Source organism: Pelophylax lessonae (genome assembly GCF_965119305.1).
Source record: "Pelophylax lessonae genome assembly, chromosome: 3".
NCBI lineage: Eukaryota > Metazoa > Chordata > Amphibia > Anura > Ranidae > Pelophylax > Pelophylax lessonae.
This window is the reverse complement of record NC_138770.1, coordinates 351,953,597-351,972,555: the sequence shown is the minus strand read 5'-3', so window position 1 is coordinate 351,972,555 and position 18,959 is coordinate 351,953,597. Positions and strand designations below refer to the sequence as shown.

Sequence of the window (18,959 nt, the reverse complement as noted above, 5' to 3'; positions counted from 1 at the left end):
CCCTCTATGTCCAGCGCTGATCACTTGCAGGTAGTCACTCCATCACAGCCGGAATTAGCTTCAGTAGCTGTCAGCCTCCAATTACTTTCAATGAGGCCTTCCTCCTGCAGCTGATCGCCAGGAACCCCCCATGGGGTTTCTGCATTTAATCACACAAGGTCGCAAGTGTGAATGAAACCTTAATCTGAAAATCAAGAATATTCTGCCAAAGAAAAGACGGCTGGGAGAAAGGCAGAATGTATAACCAAAGGAAATGCCCTATAGTATATTTCCACTTTTGCAGTCAAATTTGGGATAACCATACTATATGTCTGGTATTTGTTTTCATTCACACAGCATACAGAAATACAAAAAGTCTAAATAATTTCTTACTTTTAAAGCTGTCCATAAGATGGATCAAAATTGATGGCCAGTTCAGCAGTGACCAACTGAATTTTGATCCATTTATGGCTGTTCTCGTTTGAGAGGCGTCGATTTAATGATCAACTCCTCTTGAACGGGACTGCTAATAAATATTCAATTGATTGCTGCTATGCGGATCAGTGTCTTCTGACAGTGTAGGAGTCTCCACTGTCAGAATACAATAGTGCAGCGGGCAGGATTCCTCCATCCACATTGAGTTTGTGTGGATGGGAGAATCCATTCATTTTTGTTAACAATAAATAAATCTATGGCCAGCCTAAAGGGATTGTAAAGTCAGAAGCTTTTTTTATCTTAATGCATTCTATACATTAAGATAAAAAACCTCTGTGCAGCAGTCCTCCTCAGCCCCCCTAACATTTACCTGAGGTCCCTCTCTGTCCAGCGATGTTCACCAGTGTCTCAGCCATCCGAGATTCTCCCTCCTGATTGGCTGAGACACAGCAGCGGCGCCATTGGCTGCCACTGCTATCAAAGTCAGCTAGCCAATCAGGAGAGAGGGGGGCGGGGGCGAGCTTCGTGTCTGAATAGACACAGGGAGCTGTGACTTGGCTCAGGTGCCCACATAGCAAGCTGCTTGCTGTGGGGGCACTCAATGTGAGGGAGGGGCCAGGAGACTAGAAGAGGGAACCAAGAAGAGGAGGATCCAGGCTGCTCTGTGCAAATCCACTGCACAGAGGAGGTAAGTAGAACATGTTTGTTATTTTTATAGGAAAAAAAAAAACAAGACTTTACAATCATTTTAAGATGTTCTTCAGGAGATGGCCTCATGACTGACAGCAAGGATTAACATCAATATGTCAGAGTGGGTCTGTCCTAATGATAGGTTAAGTTTCCTCTCATTAACCTACAAATCAAGAAGTCCAGCTTCTAAACCTTTAACTTTTTGTTAGGACAGACTATATTTTAATCTAGTTTATAACTGAAAGTGAAGCGATGCCTGCACACTACAGACAGATTTAATTATGGCGCAAACAGCTACCCAGCCACCGCATAAAGAAAGAGATCTTGTACAATTATACAGTGCTGGAGTTTCCAGAAAAGAGGACTTAAAAAGTAAGCTGCAATTTTGTAATATTTTTTAAAATTATGCTAGGTGAATGATAATATTATACAAATATAAAGTAGGAGTTATCCCAATTTGGCTGCAAAAGTGGAAATACACTTTAAATGAGTTATAAAGGCAGAGGGTTTTTCCTCTTAATGCATTCTCTGTGTGCAGAAGCCTCCCCAGCACCCCCTAACACTTACCTGAGCCTCATAGTATAGTGTATTGATTACACATACTATATATCTCTTTGCAGTCATATGTGATTGACCCCCGCCTGATCTGCTAAGCACATTTGGACTCCAGTTGTGATAGGTGCATCCGAGACGCACAATTCACCTGCCTCATTCCCCCTCTTATTGAGAGATTTATATTCTCATACATTCCATCTTTCAAACTTACAGCACTTTGTGGGTGTCAACAGTTCCTTTTTTTTTAAAGCGGAAAACTTCTCTATATGCTCATATGCGAATCAACCATGTAAGTGTACTTTACTTTTCATACAATTAATCATGCTCTGTACTTTTACAAAAAGAACATGTATTGATGAAATATGTACTCTGAGATATCTTGTGTGATATATATGGTTTTTCAATACTTACAGAACAAAAAACCTCCAGCATAATCCCCGAAGAAGAGGTTCTTTACCTCGAAACGTCGGACATTATCTGGGGTGGATGGTTGAGTTCATTTGCATATTTATATCAGCTTGCCAAATATTTTATCTTGAGTCCATTGTATTTATTGTATATTTTTTTGTATATGTTAATAAAATTTATGAATTAATAATATGTTGCATTTTACGTTTTGATGTGCCTAAAAAGTCCCACCCCTAGGGGATTTTACAATTTTTCCAAGTATTTTGGGATGTGACACTCACTTTCAGGACCACAGCGGGAACACACTCAGATTCAAAGACTTTAGACAAGTAAATTGTTGTATTGTAAAAAAAAACACCTTGAGGTCTAGTCTTCAATTAAGACTATTTCTCATGAAAAAAAAATTATATATTTATATACACACACACAATTTTTATTAATAATATTTAAATTACCAATTATTAAAGAAGAACGCAAGAAAAAGCAATTTAAAACTTTTAACAGAGTGGTTAAGAGTTAGAAAAAGTATCAGGTTTTTATGGCAGTCTGTGTGCGAACTGAGCTCTGTTGATTCTTGGACAGTAAGTGAGGGTATATCTTCTCAACAGGTATAAAAACAAAAATGGATGTTCTACCCTTCCCCACTTTATCAAATCAAGGGGGAAAGAAACCTCTTGGCTGGAGCTCCACTTTAGGCCAAAAGGTAAATTAGCAGGCTCTTGCCTTTCAATAAATCCCACATGTGCTAGACTCTATATTATACTCTTGATTAGACACATATTATTACTATGACAAAAAAAAAAAAGGTCCTAAACAGCACAGTTACAAGGCTTTCTAAAAAAAACCTCTAAAGCGCCAAAAGTTTGCGGCTATCCTTTGGACTCTTCTGATTGGCTGCAAGTGATCAGTTATGGTTTACTTTTTCTATTGCACTCAGTCAGGTTTGTTTGGATCAGTGGGCTGAAATTACTGTATCCATGTCAATGTATTTATTCTCAAGTCCAAGAGATTGTTCATTATACATGTGAATGAGACTCAACTGGAAGAGGAATACACCCACATTACTATTACATCATATTAGTACAAAACTATAAATCTATATTCTTATACAATTCTAAATGTATAGTGTATAATATTAAAAAAAAAAAAAAAAAACACACACGGAAGGAATATATACAGCAATGTACTGGAAACATTTTAAAAATTACCTTTTCATTGAAGTGTATTTCTACAAATTTTCCGAAACGGCTGCTGTTGTTATTCCGCACAGTTTTTGCATTGCCAAAGGCCTCTAGCAGGGGATTAGCTGTATGGGTATACACAGAATTGTTAGCAGATACAAATACATGAAATTCTATATCTAGCCAGAAAATTTTTAGTGACAGATACACAGACTGCTTGATATTCCCCTCAAAAGGATTTGTCAATTGTCTTGCAACTCTGTCGTATTTTAAAACCGCAATGTAGAAATATTTTTTACTTTAAAGAAAAGCTGATACCAGCTGAGATTTGTACTCTGTGAATATCCCCAAAATAAAAAAAAACTGCTATAGTATCATTAAATACATAATACAGTTGCAGAGGTTCTTGAGTCTGCCCCAACAAAAAAAAAAGGCAGCAGCAACAAATACTGTAGCTACTGACTTTTAACAAAAGGACACTTATCTGTCCAGGGATTCTGCACCTGTTCTCACGGAGGCAGGTCACGCCACTCCTTGTGGCCTTACAACCCACTTCACATGTGAATGGTCCTATAGCTTCCTGGGACCAGTGACATGTCCCAGGAGGTCAACTTCTGTTCAGATTGCCTAGGTGATTTGAGGTAAAGTGTGAGTGAATATTTGCTAAAACCCAGTAATGGTAGTATGGTTTTCGGTGCAAATAGTTAATCAAATAAAGATACTATATAGTTCATGCAGATCAGTCCATAGATTATATAGTAAAGTTATCTGTAGAGTCTATCCAGGAATAAGGGTGAGGGCAGCCATGGAAGCGCTCTGCTTCAGGAAGACTCAAAGATTGGTTTGGAGAACAGATTTACGAATGTCTTCCTGAAGCAGGGCTCTTCCAAATATGCCCTAACCTTTATCCCTGGATAACTTTACTATATAATCGATGTACTTATCTGCATGAACTATATAGTAGCTTTATTTTAATAACTGTTTGAGCCCTAAACCATACTACCATAGAAACATAGAATGTGTCGGCAGATAAGAACCATTTGGCCCATCTAGTCTGCCCAATATATCTGAATCCTATGAATAGTCCCTGGCCCTATCTTATATGAAGGATAGCCTTATGCCTATCCCATGCATGCTTAAACTCCTTCACTGTATTTGCAGCTACCACTTCTGCAGGAAGGTTATTCCATGCATCCACTACTCTCTCAGTAAAGTAATACTTCCTCATATTACTTTTAAACCTTTGCCCCTCTAATTTAAAACCGTGTCCTCTTGTGGTAGTTTTTCTTCTTTTAAATATGCTCTCCTCCTTTACCGAGTTGATTCCCTTTATGTATTTAAAAGTTTCTATCATATCCCCTCTGGCTCTTCTTTCTTTCAAGCTATACATGTTAAGGTCCTTTAACCTTTCCTGGTAAGTTTTTTCCTGCAATCCATGTACTAGTTTAGTAGCTCTTCTCTGAACTCTCTCTAGAGTATCTATATCCTTCTGGAGATATGGCCTCCAGTTCTGCGCACAATACTCCAAGTGAGGTCTCACCAATGTTCTGTACAGCGGCATAAGCACTTCTCTCTTTCTACTGCTTATACCTCTCCCTATACATCCAAGCATTCTGCTGGCATTTCGTGCTACCAGCGTTCTGATTCAGGAAGACTCGAAGTTTGGGTTGCAGAACAGATTTCCAAATATCTTCCTGAAGCAGAGCGCTTCCATAGGGCTCGGCCAAAGGGAGACATATTGGATTTATACCTTAGATACACATTCACCAGGTGGATTAAATGAGTTAGAGATTGCCACTATTCTATGATCTTTTTTATACACACAAACATAGAACGTCTCCATCTATCTTACAAGAACCCTTATCTAATTTTGTGGGTGGCTAAAGTGGTTTTAAGTGGGGGGTCTTTCTAGTAAGTACACCATATAGTACAATAATCATTATGCTACCCTATTTCTGTTAAATTCTTGTTTGGTATTCTTGTGCCATGTAAAGTCAGGCTATGGCAAATATTGGCCTAGCATAATATTGATGAGAGCATCACAACTGTACTTTATCTGCATTTACATATTCGCTATATTTGCGCCATGTCAAGCCAGGTTTGCAGATGACATAGGCCCAATGTGACACTAATACATCATTAAAATTTTCCTAATACATCACATCATCAAAATTTTCCTACATACAAGATCGATGGGGCTGATATTCACTTTTCTTGAAGTATCGTCACAAATTTGCGCAGCTACTCCCGCTGCTCCGCCCGGGTCTCCTGCCCCAGCCAGCATGAGCGAGGCCCGAGCGACCAGCAAGCACATCCGCCGGCTGGTCGAAGACCCGAACAAAGCTGGAATCAGCTCTGATCGGGTCTCCAATCTAGGAACCCAGAAGCGATGTCATCAAATCATTTCCGGCTACTGGAGCCTTTAAGGCACCAGATTTTAAAAAATAAATAAATAATAGTATTAAAAACAGAAAAAAATATATAAATCACTGCGCTTGATAAATAAATATGGTTAGATTAAGGTATATATTGCAGCCAGCACACAAAGTTGTTGAACCCCAACTCGGCAAAAAATGTAGACAAGGTGTGCAGCGCTCAGTATAACCTAACAGAAAATAGGTCAAAAAGACCACAAAGAACTTTTAAAATGATAGACAAAAAATGGAATGAACACTATTTGAACATAAAATGAATTACAATATAAAAGTCCTCATAGATGAACCCCTCAGGAAAAATCCCATACACCATGTGCTGGTTATAAGATCAGAACCTCCACCAATCACCATTTAGTGTGGCTGCTTACCGGAATGTATAGATCCCCATAACAGAGATCCACACTAGCTCCAATAATGGTTGTCTCAAAGCACAACGATCAGCTGTGAAGATATTAGATCCTGATTCCAGAACCACTAATACTTCAGGGATTATATCCAGATCGGTAAATGTACGCCCTCATTGATGGTCTCACCAGAGCAGGTATAACGTGGGGTTAGTAGAAATAAACCGAGAGAAACTCCTCATGGTGAAGTATGCAAAGACACTTTGATTTAATGTAATAGAAAAAATTTCACACTCACATGTCACAATAGCAAAACATGCATAAAAAGTGTCCTGCAGAGGTGTTCCATTCAAACGGTGTAGCCGTGGATAGCTGTAAATTCCAAACTAAACCAAGGCATCGGGGAGATGCATGAGAAGCGTGTGGAGCCAGATGTGAAATTTTTTCTAATACATTAAAACAAAGTGTCAATGCCTGCCTCCAAACACCTGAAAAAAACGCCTGGAAAAACGCCTACAAAAGGCCTGAAAAAACGTCTAAAAAACCACTGAAAGAAAAGCCTGAAAACGATATGCTCAGGTGTGAATGGAGCCTTATACTTTTTGTCATAAAGACAACAGGATTTGTGTGAACATTTTCCCACTCTAAGGAAGGAGAGGAACAATAACCCTTACGAGTACCTATAGCTACAGTCAATAACGTAATCAATAAACTTAGCTTAACCACTTGCCGACTGCCTAACGACTATTTACGTCGGCAGTCAGCCCCTCACAGGCAAAGCGACGTAGATCTACGTCGCTAGCCTGTAAGGGTGTAGGGAGCGAGTGCGCGCCGCCAGAGGCGCGCTCCCGCTCGGTCACGGACCCCCCCCCCCGTGCGTGTGCCTGGCGGACCCGATGTCCGCCGGGCACTCGCAATCGCCCGTGCCAGCGGGAGAAAGGCAGGTGGCTAGTGTAAACAAAGCCGCCTGTCAGTTCACCCTGTGAAAGAACGATGATCAAACGGTTCTACTATGTAGGACCGTTGATCATTGTTCTTGCACACACAGCCACAGCCAATCACAGTTAGAAGCACGCCCCTAGGACACACTTAACCCCTCCCTCTCCAATAGAGTTAACTCCTTCACTGCCAGTGTATTTTTACAGTAACAGTGCATATGTATAGCACTGATTACTGTAGTAATGTCACTGGTAACCCCAAAAGTGTCAAAAATGTCAGTCAAGGGTCCGATCTGTCCGCCCCAATGTCGCAGTCCCGCAAAAAAAAAAAATCGCAGATCGCCGCCATTACTTGTTAAAAAAAAAAAACAACAAAAATGACAAAAATCTTTCCCTCTGTTAGTAAACGCGATAACTTTTGCGCAAACCAATCAAAATACGCTTTTTGCGATTTTTTTTTACCAAACATATGTAGCATAAAACAAATTGGCCGAAAATGTTAAAAAATGTTGATTTTTACATTTTTTGGGGGGGAATTTCATATAAACAAAATGTGAAAAATATTGTTATTCTTGCAAAATTTACGCTCTTTTTTTGTTTATAGCACATGATCAAAAAAATCGCACAGGTGATCAAATACACACCAAAAGAAAGCTCTGTTTATGGGAAAAAAAGGACGCCGAATTCGTTTAGGTACAGCGTAGCACAACCGCGCAATTGTCCGTTAAAGTTACACAGTGCCGAATCGCAAAATAGGCCCTGGTCAGGAAGGGGGTAAAATCTTTCGGGGCTTAAGTGGTTAAAGTGATAAAAAATTCTCGTTTTTTTTTTCTTTAAAAATAGCAAACCTGACACTCTCACCTGCTCCTTTTCTCAGGTCCCTCCTGCAGAGTGCCCCCACAGCAAGCAGCTTGCTTTGGGAGCACCGAGCCAAGCTGCAGCTCTGTGTGTACATTCAGACCCAGAGCTGTGGTTCGGCCTCGCCCCCCCTCTTTTCTGATTTGCTAACTGACTTTGATTGACAGCAACGGGAGCCAAAGGCGCCACTGCTGCGTCTCAGCCAATCATGAAGCAGAGTACCAGATGGGGACTCGTGCACATCAATGGACCGAGAGGGAGCTCGGGTAAGTATTAGGGGGGCTGCTACACACAGAAGGCTTTTTATCTTAATGCATACAATGCATCTGACTTTACAACCACTTTAATGCTGCAATTCATACATTAAAATGAATAGCTAATAACCCAAACCAATTTAAAAATCATATTCTAATCCATCTGGGATTCCATAAGAAAAAAACAAAAAAAAAAACAAAGAAAAACAGAAAATCATTCATATATAGAAAGAACTTTACAGAGGGGGACATGCCACGCAGTGAAGCTATCAATACCATCTAATTTGCTGGCAATTTTAAAACTTTTTTCCCTTTGTAAATGTCAGTGCTGCTGCAGCACATTCTGTACTTCACAGGCAGGATTAGGTCACCCTTCATGAATGTTATTTAAAGGAATTAGACATTTTTAATCTTTCATTTTAAACAATCACTTCTCCTGGCTGAATGTTTTTTTTGTTTAATTATTTTTTTGCATAGGTACATGTTCCCCACAATGATATTTTTCCATACCCCCTTGCCTATTAACCCAGAAAATTGGCATTTTTTTAATTGGAATGCTTTGGCTTCCATTGATTTCAATGGGGGTCCAAACCCCTGCTCGAACCAAACCCAGGGCAGTTCGGCTCATAAACAGTCACAACCCTTCACACATACTGATGGTGTTGGTGCTTTCCAAGTCCTGCTGAAAACTAGAAAAAAAATGATGTAAAGATTTTCTATTTTGCCTCCTTTTGAATCATTATGAGCATTACACTCCTGCCAAGTCTACAATGCTGATATTGTTGGTACTGTCAAAACCTAGAAGATTTAGCTATAAGAGAATTCAATGTTTTTCTTATTCCTCTTTTTTATCTCCTTTACTGGCCAACAGGTTCACAATTCTGCTCCCAGAAGTCCATAACTCAATTGTTCTGCTGTCAGAAGTCCATAACTATTATTGTGGTGCAAGATCTATAAAAACACTATCATTTATTTGATCTTAGTAGTAAACAAATGATGTGTTTCCTCTTACTGAGGCAGAGCAACACAGTTTGTTTTACTATTTCGGTTGCTACATTAGTATCTGGGTGTTGGTGAGTGCTACTGTCTCTTTTTATTTTCACTTTACCGCAGATTTTTTAATATTTTATCTTACTCTGCTTAGTCACTGACCTCCTTATTTAGTTGGTTTGTGACTGTAATACTTTGTTTGAAATTTATGATCTCCGCTGTACAAATACCTTCCCTACGTAAGGGCCCTTTCACACGGGCGCTCCGTATGTCTGCAAATCATCCTATTTTTGCTGCTGTCCTCACAGAGCCTGTGATGTAAATGGACTGTCTGACTGTTTACACCTGGCTGCCATCCGATTCGCTAGACGGAAGGGGAATGGCATCCCCACCCGTCTGTTTTTAGCAGGTCGGATGTAAGTGGGTCTAAAACAGACACGTCTGTTTACAGCTGCCACTCCATACAGGAGAATGGAGGGTCAAATTGGGTCCGCCTGAAAAACTGAAAGGCGGACCTATCGGACTGTTAGTGTGAAAGGGGACTTAGACAGTTATCACCAGAAGAAATATCTTCATATGAAGTCTTCCCTTCTTTTCATGTTTTTCGGGCAACTCAAAATTGACTTGGCAATAGTCATCAGAATCAATAAAAGGTTGGCGCTCTCCAGACAAGCAACAATTAAACCCTCACCACTTAGTCCAAAACGATTCCGCTTTAGATACACTTTAATGATGCACATACTAACCAAAGAAATACAAGGAAAAAGAGTATACATGTTTTTAAGATAAGATGCCAACAAATAATACCTAAATTCCCTGGAAAGAGTGTTTTAAGTTAAAAACTCTTTATGTGAACGTTTCAAAAGAGCAAGAGGAAAAAAATGTGACAAGTCATTGTGAAGCTCAGAGATGTGACACATTTTAATACCACACGAATAAGGCCGATTGCAAATACTAGCACAAGAGTCCAAATCCCTCTGGTCTCACTAAAACAGCAAGCCACACCACAGGCATTGAAAAAAAACAAAAAATGTTTAATACTAGGAGGTTGGAAGAGCCTAAAAGCTGATCGAGATGAAGAAGAAACTTCTTCAATTCTGAAAACTATTAAAGCTTTGCACCAACGGCTGGGAATTAGATTTTGTTTATGCAAGATGACAACAAAGGTAGCAAAGTTTAATAAAAAAAAAAAAGTCTCTCTCATTGCAAAAGGCTTTATACTCATTAAAATAAATGCGATCCTTATTTTCTCCTTGTGAGAAATAATTCAGTGTTTCTACTTGTTAAGAGTAATGATCAGCAAACTCTGCAAGGGTAATGATCTTTTAATACCTGCCTGGAAAGCCTCAAAACAAAATCTCTTGGTAATGGGATAGTGAAATGCATAGTTGGTTCAAAGCATTTATTTTTTATGAGAACATTATCATAGAAACAATTCTGTGTTTAACTGAAATATTCAATACGCGCCCTTTTGGCCCAATTTGTCCAATATTATTAAGCATACAAAGTGGAACCACACAGACTAAATGCATAATTAAGAACTTCACAAAGCACAATTAATAACTAAAATGACTCCATAGCACAAGCCTCATAAAATAGCAGACATACTAAGGCTGTGTTAGTAAAAGAAAATACTTATAACTTATGTTGTATATGAGTGCTGTAAATTTACAGTGAATATAGAAAAGAATCACCCTTCGTTGGAATAATCACATTTTGTTGCTTTGCAGCCTGAAATGAATACAGGCACACTTTTGTTTTTATACAGCTGTATTTACTCAGTGCAGCTTATAACATCTACGTGAAAGATACAACACCAACATGTCAAAAAAAATAAAAATAAATTCAAAAACAGAATCACTGAGTTGGTAAAAGGATCACCCCCTTGTGTTAGCATTTTGTTGAACCACCCTTTGCTTTAATTACAGCCTTTAGTCTACTGGGATGTGTCTCTACTAACTTTCCACATATAGACTTTGCAAGATTTGCCCACTCTGCTTAAGTTCAGTTAAATTTAATGGTGATCGTTTTTGGACTACAGTCTAAAGCTGGATACGCACTATCCAACTTTTGTGGTTAGATTTCCTTCAGATTTACCTTTTCTATGTAGTGCAAGGGCCTGCCAGATTGCATACAAATTGAAAGTCTTTAGGTTTGACCTCATATTATATGGTTTTGGTAAGTCTAAAGGAAAAAGTCTTCAGAAAATCTTAGGCTGGCCATACACTATACAATTTTCTTGTTCAACTTTCCTTTAGATTTACCAAAACCATGTAATATAGGGTCAAACCTAAACACTTTCAATTTGTATGCAGTCAGGCAGGCCCTTGCACTACATAGTTTAAGGTAAATCTAAAGGAAATTGAATAAGAAAATTGTATAGTGTATGGCCAGCCTTATAGTGTGTATGGCCCATAAGTCATTACACCGATTTTCAATGGGGTTTAAGTATGGGATCTGACCAGACGGTGCAAGAACATTCACCTTTTTCTTCTTCAACCACTGTGTGCTCATTTTTGCTGTGTGCTTTTGGTCATTGTCATGTTAGAAGGTAAACCACCTACCCATTGACAAATTTCTGGCAGAGGGAAGCAGATTTTTCTCAAGAATGTGATGGTATTTTGCCCCATCCATTTTTCCTTCTATTCTGACAAGTGAACCAGTCCCTGCTGCAGAGAAACACCCCCACAACAGGATATTAACACCTCCATGCTTGACTGTAGGAATGGTGTTATTTGGATGGTGAGGTGTATTGCATATCCGCCAAACATATTGTTTGGTGTTGAGACCAAATGATACAGTTTTCTGACCAGAACACCTTTTTGTATGTGGCCTCAGAAACTTCAAGGTGCATTTTGGCAAAGCTAAGTCATGATTGCATGTAGCCTTTCTTGAGTAGCTTGTTTTTACAACCCTCCCATACAAGCCACAATTGTGGAGAATTTGTGATGGAGTTGCTGTAGGCCTCTTGGTAGCCACTCTGACCAGTTTCCTCCTGGCTCTTTCATCCAGTCTGAAGCGACGTCCTGATGCATGGAGGGTCTTTGTTGCATCAAACACCTTCCACTTCTTAATAATAGACTTTACTGTGCTTCTAAGTATTAATAAAGAATTTGACATTTTTTTGTATCTCCTGACTTGCGCCTGTCCACAAATTTATCCCAGAGATCCTAGTGACAGTGCCTTGCCACCCATAGTTGTTTGCTTCAATTGCACAACCAATAACAAATGCTCTAGGAAAGCTCTTTTAATGCTGAGCTAATCAAAATGACCACAGCTGATCAAAGATGAAAGTCAAATGGCTTTTTTAAACCATTAAGAAGGTGATTAGCTACACCTGATTGAGTTAATCAGGCATTTTAGAAAGGGGTGATCCTTCTTCCAACTCTAGGATTCGGTTTTTGATTTCTTTTTTTTTCCTGACATGTTGGGTTTCACTTGGATTTTATAAGTTGCATTGAGTAAATACAGCTGGATAAATCAAACTGTGTGTCTTCATTTCAGGCTACAAAGCAACAAAATGTGATTTTAAAGGGGAGGGTGATTATTTTTTATACTCACTGTGTGTTCCTTCTTTACAGCATGTCATAGCTATGCACGTCTGACCCAGGAGTGGAAAGAACAAAAACAGATAACTAGCATAATGCATTTTATAAGAAATAAGATAAAAGTGTTGACTATTGTTTGACATTTCAATAGCTCCTGCCTCTAAAAGAAACAGCTCAATGGCACTGGTGACTTCAATAGTAGTTAGTAGCATACTAAGATACGGTTTACTAAAAAATCTGACTGCTTCTGTTGTATCAGTGTTTCCAAATATTTATCTACCTGTGCCCCAATGTGAATAAGTTCTGTATATAGGTTTTTATACAATGTTCTTTCCTTTTGCATATTCAAATTTGGCAATGGCGACCCCAACAGCAGTTACTTTAAAACAAGATTGGACTTTCTGCTTGGCACCATGTTACACCCCAAATATGTGTGTAACATGAGTTAAAAAGGTGGAATTAGCCTTTAATTAACACCTTCCCGTTAAGAGCAAGCAACCAGAACTTAGCATGACTAATGGCTCTAAAACCTAGATGTCGCTAACAGCTAAAGTCCTCACTCATGAGAGGAAACTAATCAGAACAGGTCTTAATCATGTGATCACTGTGTCAACTGCAACATATTGATCACATACAGGCTGGAGGCTTAGGCTACATTTACACGGACATCTAAATTTCAAAGTTTTGCTGCGTTTAGAAGACTTTTCTAAAAGCAGCTGGACCAACACAACGCAAAGTAATTATATTATTCATGCACAATGATTAGCAACATTTTAGCTGCATTTACGAAAAGAAGTGCTGCACCCAGGGTCAATCTCCAGCTAAAAGTATATTGGGTTTAGCTGCAGTGCGTTAAGCTACAAACAATGACTTCCCCTTTTCTTCCTGAAATGTCGGTATTCCTTTTTTGCAGATGTAGCCTAAGAATAGTTTGTAACCTGTAAAAGGTGGATACTAACATTCTGGTAAGGTTGTAAATTATATCTGAATAGGTTCTGATTTTTCACACATCAGGTAGACATATCCCCTAGTTAAATGCTTGGATTTTAGGGGATGTACCCATGTTTCATTTGCTTCCCTTTCTGCCTCTCCATCTTCCTGAGGGTGGCCGATTCACACCAGAACACAATGTGGGAAAGGTGAATTCCATGCGGGTTTCCCGCACTACCTTTGTGAACTGCATGCGGATGCGAAATGTTAAAGGCAACCCAAACACAGATGGCAACACAGTGCATTCATGTGCAACAAATCCCACGGTACCGCAGTACCATGCAGTTTGGTGCAGAGTGCTTTTGAATATAGTGCCATTTATGTGAACTGGCCCTCGATGTTCTACTCTTCTCAAGCAAGTACATGAAGTAAGCACAAGCTTTGCTCTGCACTCCATTTCAATAGCTCTAGCTCCTTTCTCAGAAAACTACCAACAAAATGGAAGAGGAGGGGCATGGGGTATAACATTCCCCCAAGACTGTGGGTATTATGAAAAAAATGCCTGAAAATGTTGACACACCTAAAAACAGCAAAACTCTTTTACAAACTGCAACTATCTAGAGGAAATATTTCAACTTTTTCAAGTGCAGATTACTGTTATTTAGCTGCAGTTCGATACAAACGTCCCTGTGAATGTAGACTTACTTGGCAAAATAAGCCTTTAACCACTGCAGATTCCACTGCAGCCTGAAGGTAGCAGGATTATTTGTTTAATACTATACAGTGCACCTGGAAAGTATTCACAGCGCTTCACTTTTTCCACATTTTGTTATGTTACAGACTTATTCGAAAATGTACTAAATTCATTATTTTCCTCAAAATTCTACAAGCAATACCCCATGATGACAGCATGAAAGATCATGGTTTGAAATCTTTGCAAATTTTTTAAAAATAAAATTAAAAAAAATCACATATACGTAAGTTATTACAGCCTTTGCACAATACTTTGTTGAAGCCCCTTTTGCACCAATTACAGCCTCTAGTCTTTTTGAGTATGTTGCTATGAGCCTGGAACACCACCTTCTTTGCAGGATTTCTCAAGCTCCATCAGGTTGGATAGGGAGTGTCGGTGCACAGCAATTTTCAGATCTCTCCAGAGATGCTCAATCGGGTTCAAATCTGGGCTCTGGCTGGGCCACTCAAGGACATTCACAGAGTTGCCCCGTAGCCACTCCTTTATAATCTTGGCTGTGTTCTTAGGGTCATTGTCCTGTTAGAAGATGAACCTTCGCCCCATGTGGAGCAGGTTTTCATTAAGGATGTCTCAGTAAATTGCTGCATTCATCTTTCCCTCAATCTTGCCTAGTCTCCCAGTTCTTGCCACTGAAAAACATCCTCACAGCATGATACTGCCAACACCATTGATGTGTCCAATGTTAAATGTAGTGAAGCACTACCTCTTAAAGATGTAGAGCTATGTATGGCCACAAAAGTAAATCTAAATGACTGTGTACTGTGCGACAGTACACTGTTGTGTATCACACAGTACATAGTCATTTATATTTACTTTTGTGGCTATACATAGCTCTACATCTTTAAGAGGTAGCGCTTCACCAAATTTAACACATCACTGGCTAAGGATAAGCTATAAAGTGATAGCAGCAACCTCACCCATACACTTATTCATATTGGATTTTGTGATAGCGTGGGAGGTATTTATTTTTCCTTTTATTGACTGCCACCACCATGCTTCACTGTAAGGATGGTATTGGCCAGGTGATGGGCGGTGCCTGGTTTCCTCCAGACACGACGATTCAGGCCAAAGAGTTCAATCTTTGTTTCATCAGACCAGAGAATTTTGTTTCTCATGGTCCGAGAATCCTTCAGGTGCCTTTTGCAAAACTCCACACGGCTGTCATGTGCCTTTTGCTGAGGAGTGGCTTCCATCTGGCCACTCTACCATACAGGCCTGATTGGTGGAGTGCTGCAGACATTGTTGTTCTTCTGGAAGCTGGAAGGTTTACCTCTCTCCACAGAGAAATGCTGGAGCTCTGTCAGAGTGACTATTGGGTTCTTGATCACCTTCCTGACACAGGCCCTTCTCCCCCAGTTGCTCAGTTTGGCTAGGCGGCCCTCTCTAGAAAGAATCCTGGTGGTTCCAAACTTCTTCCATTTATGGATGATGGAGGCCACTGTGCTCATTGGGAACTCCAATGCTGCATAAATATTTCCGTACCCTTCCCCTGATCTGTGCCTCAATACAATCCTGTATTGGAGGTCTCCAGACTTCATGCCTTGGTTTGTGCTCTGGCATGCACTGGTAACTGTGGGACCTTATATAGACAGTTGTGTGTCTTTCCAAATCATGTCCAATCCACTTAATTCACCACAGGTGGACTCCAACCAAGTTGACGAAACATCACAAGGATGATCAGTGGAAACAGGATGCACCTGAGCTCAATTTTGAGTTCCATGGCTAAGGCATATACATGGGAATTTTTTTTGTTTTTTTATTTTAAATAAATATGCAGAGATTTCAAACAAGCTTCTTTCACAATGTCATTATGGGGTAATGTTTGTAGAATTTGAGGAAAACAATTAATTGAATCCAGGCTGTAACATAAAATGTGGAAAGAGTGAAGAACTGTGAATACTTTCCGGATGCACTGTACTTGTCAAATACAAATACAGCACTGTAAATTTAGCAGACACTACAAAATTTGGCCTGAACATGTAGGCATCAATGATCAGGTCACAATAGGCTTAAGTTAAACAAACTGAGCCAATTTTTTTCTATAATGTCCACATACCTTCCACAATCCTCTCATCAATATCTTGTCCAGACCCATAAGATTCAGTCAGGTACCTATAAGACAGAAAAAATGGTCACCACTGCTCATTTTACAATACATGAAAACATCTGTTTTTGAATGTATTATTTAAATTACTGAAATGCTTGTATGCGTACAGTGGGAAAAAAATGGATTTTTGTAAAATCTTACCGTAAAATCCTTTTCTCTTAGCTCATTGACAGACGTAGTCCTCGGTGATACACCACCTTCGGGTTATGTTGCCTCCACAGGAGCAGGACAAGACAGGAAATTAAAAAGCTCTGGCCACACCCCAGGGGCAGTCCCAGAGGGTATATCCTCTCTCTCTCTGCCTCAGCAAATCAGTTATGTGAAAAAGCAGTCTTTAGAGATTTTAACCCAACTCAAAAAAAACAGAGGGGCGGGGACTACGTCTGTCAATGAGCTAAGAGAAAAGGATTTTACGGTAAGATTTTACAAAAATCCATTTTTCTCTAGCGCTCATTGACAGACGTAGTCCTCGGTGATACACCACCTTCGGGACGTCCCAGAGCAGTATCACAACTGAGGGGTGGGAAAAAGGAAATCAAATCCCAATCTAGAAGGCCCAACCGGTGCCAACTAGAAGTTTACAATGCTCATCCTTAATGATGAGACTCAACAAAAAAAGAGAAAACAATTTTTTTTTTTTTTTTTTCAAACAGAAAAAAACCCTCGAGGTAGACCACCGGTCTCCTCAAATTGCGGCCTGCAAAACCTTGCGGCCAAATGAGGCATCCGCCGATGCCGTCACATCAATTTTATAGAATTTTGTAAAGGTATGTACTGACGACCAGGTGGCCGCCTTACATACCTGGACCACTGACGCCTGATGGCGAAAGGCCCAGGAAGTACTGAGCGCTCGAGTGGAGTGCGCCCTAACAGGGAACGGAGGACTCTGACCCTTAATAGAATAAGCCTGTACCACCGTTTGTCTAATCCATTTGGCAATGGTCGCGGCAGATGCAGGCAAACCCTTTCTGGGGCCATCCGTGATCACAAAAAGTGAATCCGTCTTACGGAAAGATTCCGTAGCTTTCAGGTATACCCTGATTGCCCGAACCACATCTAAGGAATGCAACGCATGTTCCCGATGATGCTTGGGCTGAGGACACAAGGAAGGTAGTACAATATCTTCATTCAGATGAAAATCTGAAACCACCTTGGGAAGAAAAGATGGCTTAGGATGAAGTACTACCTTATCCCTATGAATCACTAGGTATGGGGACTGGCATGATAATGCAGCCAGTTCTGACACCCTGCGAGCAGAAGTAATAGCCACCAAGAAGGCCACTTTCTGGGATAAAGTAAGCAAGGGAATCTCCCTGATGTTTTCAAAAGGAGGTTTCTGTAGAACCGACAAAACCAAATTAAGATCCCAAGGCGGTAAGGGCGCGCGGACTGGAGGAGCCAGGTGCCGCACCCCCTGGATGAAATTCCGCACCAAGGATTTGGTAGCTAAAGGCTTCTGAAAGAAGATTGCTAATGCTGAAACTTGACCCTTGATGGTGCTCAAGGCTAGCTTCTGCTCAACCCCTTGTTGCAAAAAGGCCAATATTCGAGACACCGAATAGGTACGTGGAGGAAATCCTAAAGATTCGCACCACGCAATATAAGTTTTCCATGTGTGATAATAGACTTTGCTGGAAGTCGCTTTCCTTGCTTTAATAAGGGTAGGAATGACTGAAGCTGACAAACCTCTGTCCTTCAGTACTTGGGTCTCAATGGCCAGGCCATTAAACCCAGCGACTGTAAAGCATGATGGTAAATTGGTCCTTGAGACCACAGACACTCCCTGAGACGAAGTTCCCACGGAACGTCTACGACTAACATGTCCAAGTCGGCCAGGCCGGCTTGAGGAGGCCAGCCTAGAATTTCTAGGACCACTGGCGCTGATTGGATCTGAACCAGGCGTCCCTAGAGGTATCTGGCCCCGACCATCCGAGAAAGTCTGGTCGTTTTCTGTTCCCACACATTTATCAGATACCTGATAGTTATCAGGAAAGGTGATCTTTTCTGGTTGAACCCCAGGGACCGAAGTCACCCGACTAGAGGCTACTTGGCCTATCTGGTCAACCAGATCCGATTCCTGTGAGGTATCGGGACTAATCTTAGGAAAAGGTAAAGGAAAAGATCTATTCAGGGAACGGTAATTACCGCTTCCTGTAGTACTTAAATGTTGGAAGGGAAGAATCGCACCGGTAGTAGTGGTTGATGCTCGATCTAATGTCCTGAATACCGGTGAAAACGTCCCCCCACCCTGAAACCGGGTGGGGGCGCACCTTCAGGCTGTGCACTCCTTTGCTTCGGGTTTGGCTGGGTTGGTCCTTTGCTTGTCCGACCAGCCCTTCTTGAACCCTCCTGGAGGAGTCTTGCCTTTCCCGCTAGTACCAGCCGGGCGCCCTTTATGGGCGGTAAAGAAAGGTCCTCGCTTGTTGCGAGGTCCCTTAGCTTTAGCAGCCTGTGGCAAAAAAGTGCTCTTGCCCCCAGTGGCATCCTTAATGATTTCATCTAGGTTGGCCCCAAATAGACGATTCCCCTGAAAGGGGAGATTTGTCAAGGTCT

General features: G+C 40.6%; 1 protein-coding gene across 5 annotated transcripts in view; it reads right to left on the bottom strand.

Moving 5' to 3' along the window:
- Nucleotides 1-18,959, bottom strand: part of MYO6 (myosin VI) — a 394,715-nt gene that overhangs the window by 215,026 nt on the left and 160,730 nt on the right. For all 5 annotated transcript variants that reach the window (XM_082249660.1, XM_082249662.1, XM_082249661.1 and 2 more), the window contains exons 7-8: nt 16,356-16,411; nt 3,276-3,373 (exon numbers count right to left, since the gene is read on the bottom strand). In XM_082249660.1, coding sequence (XP_082105786.1) covers nt 3,276-3,373; nt 16,356-16,411 — 154 coding nt within the window. The remainder of the gene's footprint in view (nt 1-3,275; nt 3,374-16,355; nt 16,412-18,959) is intronic.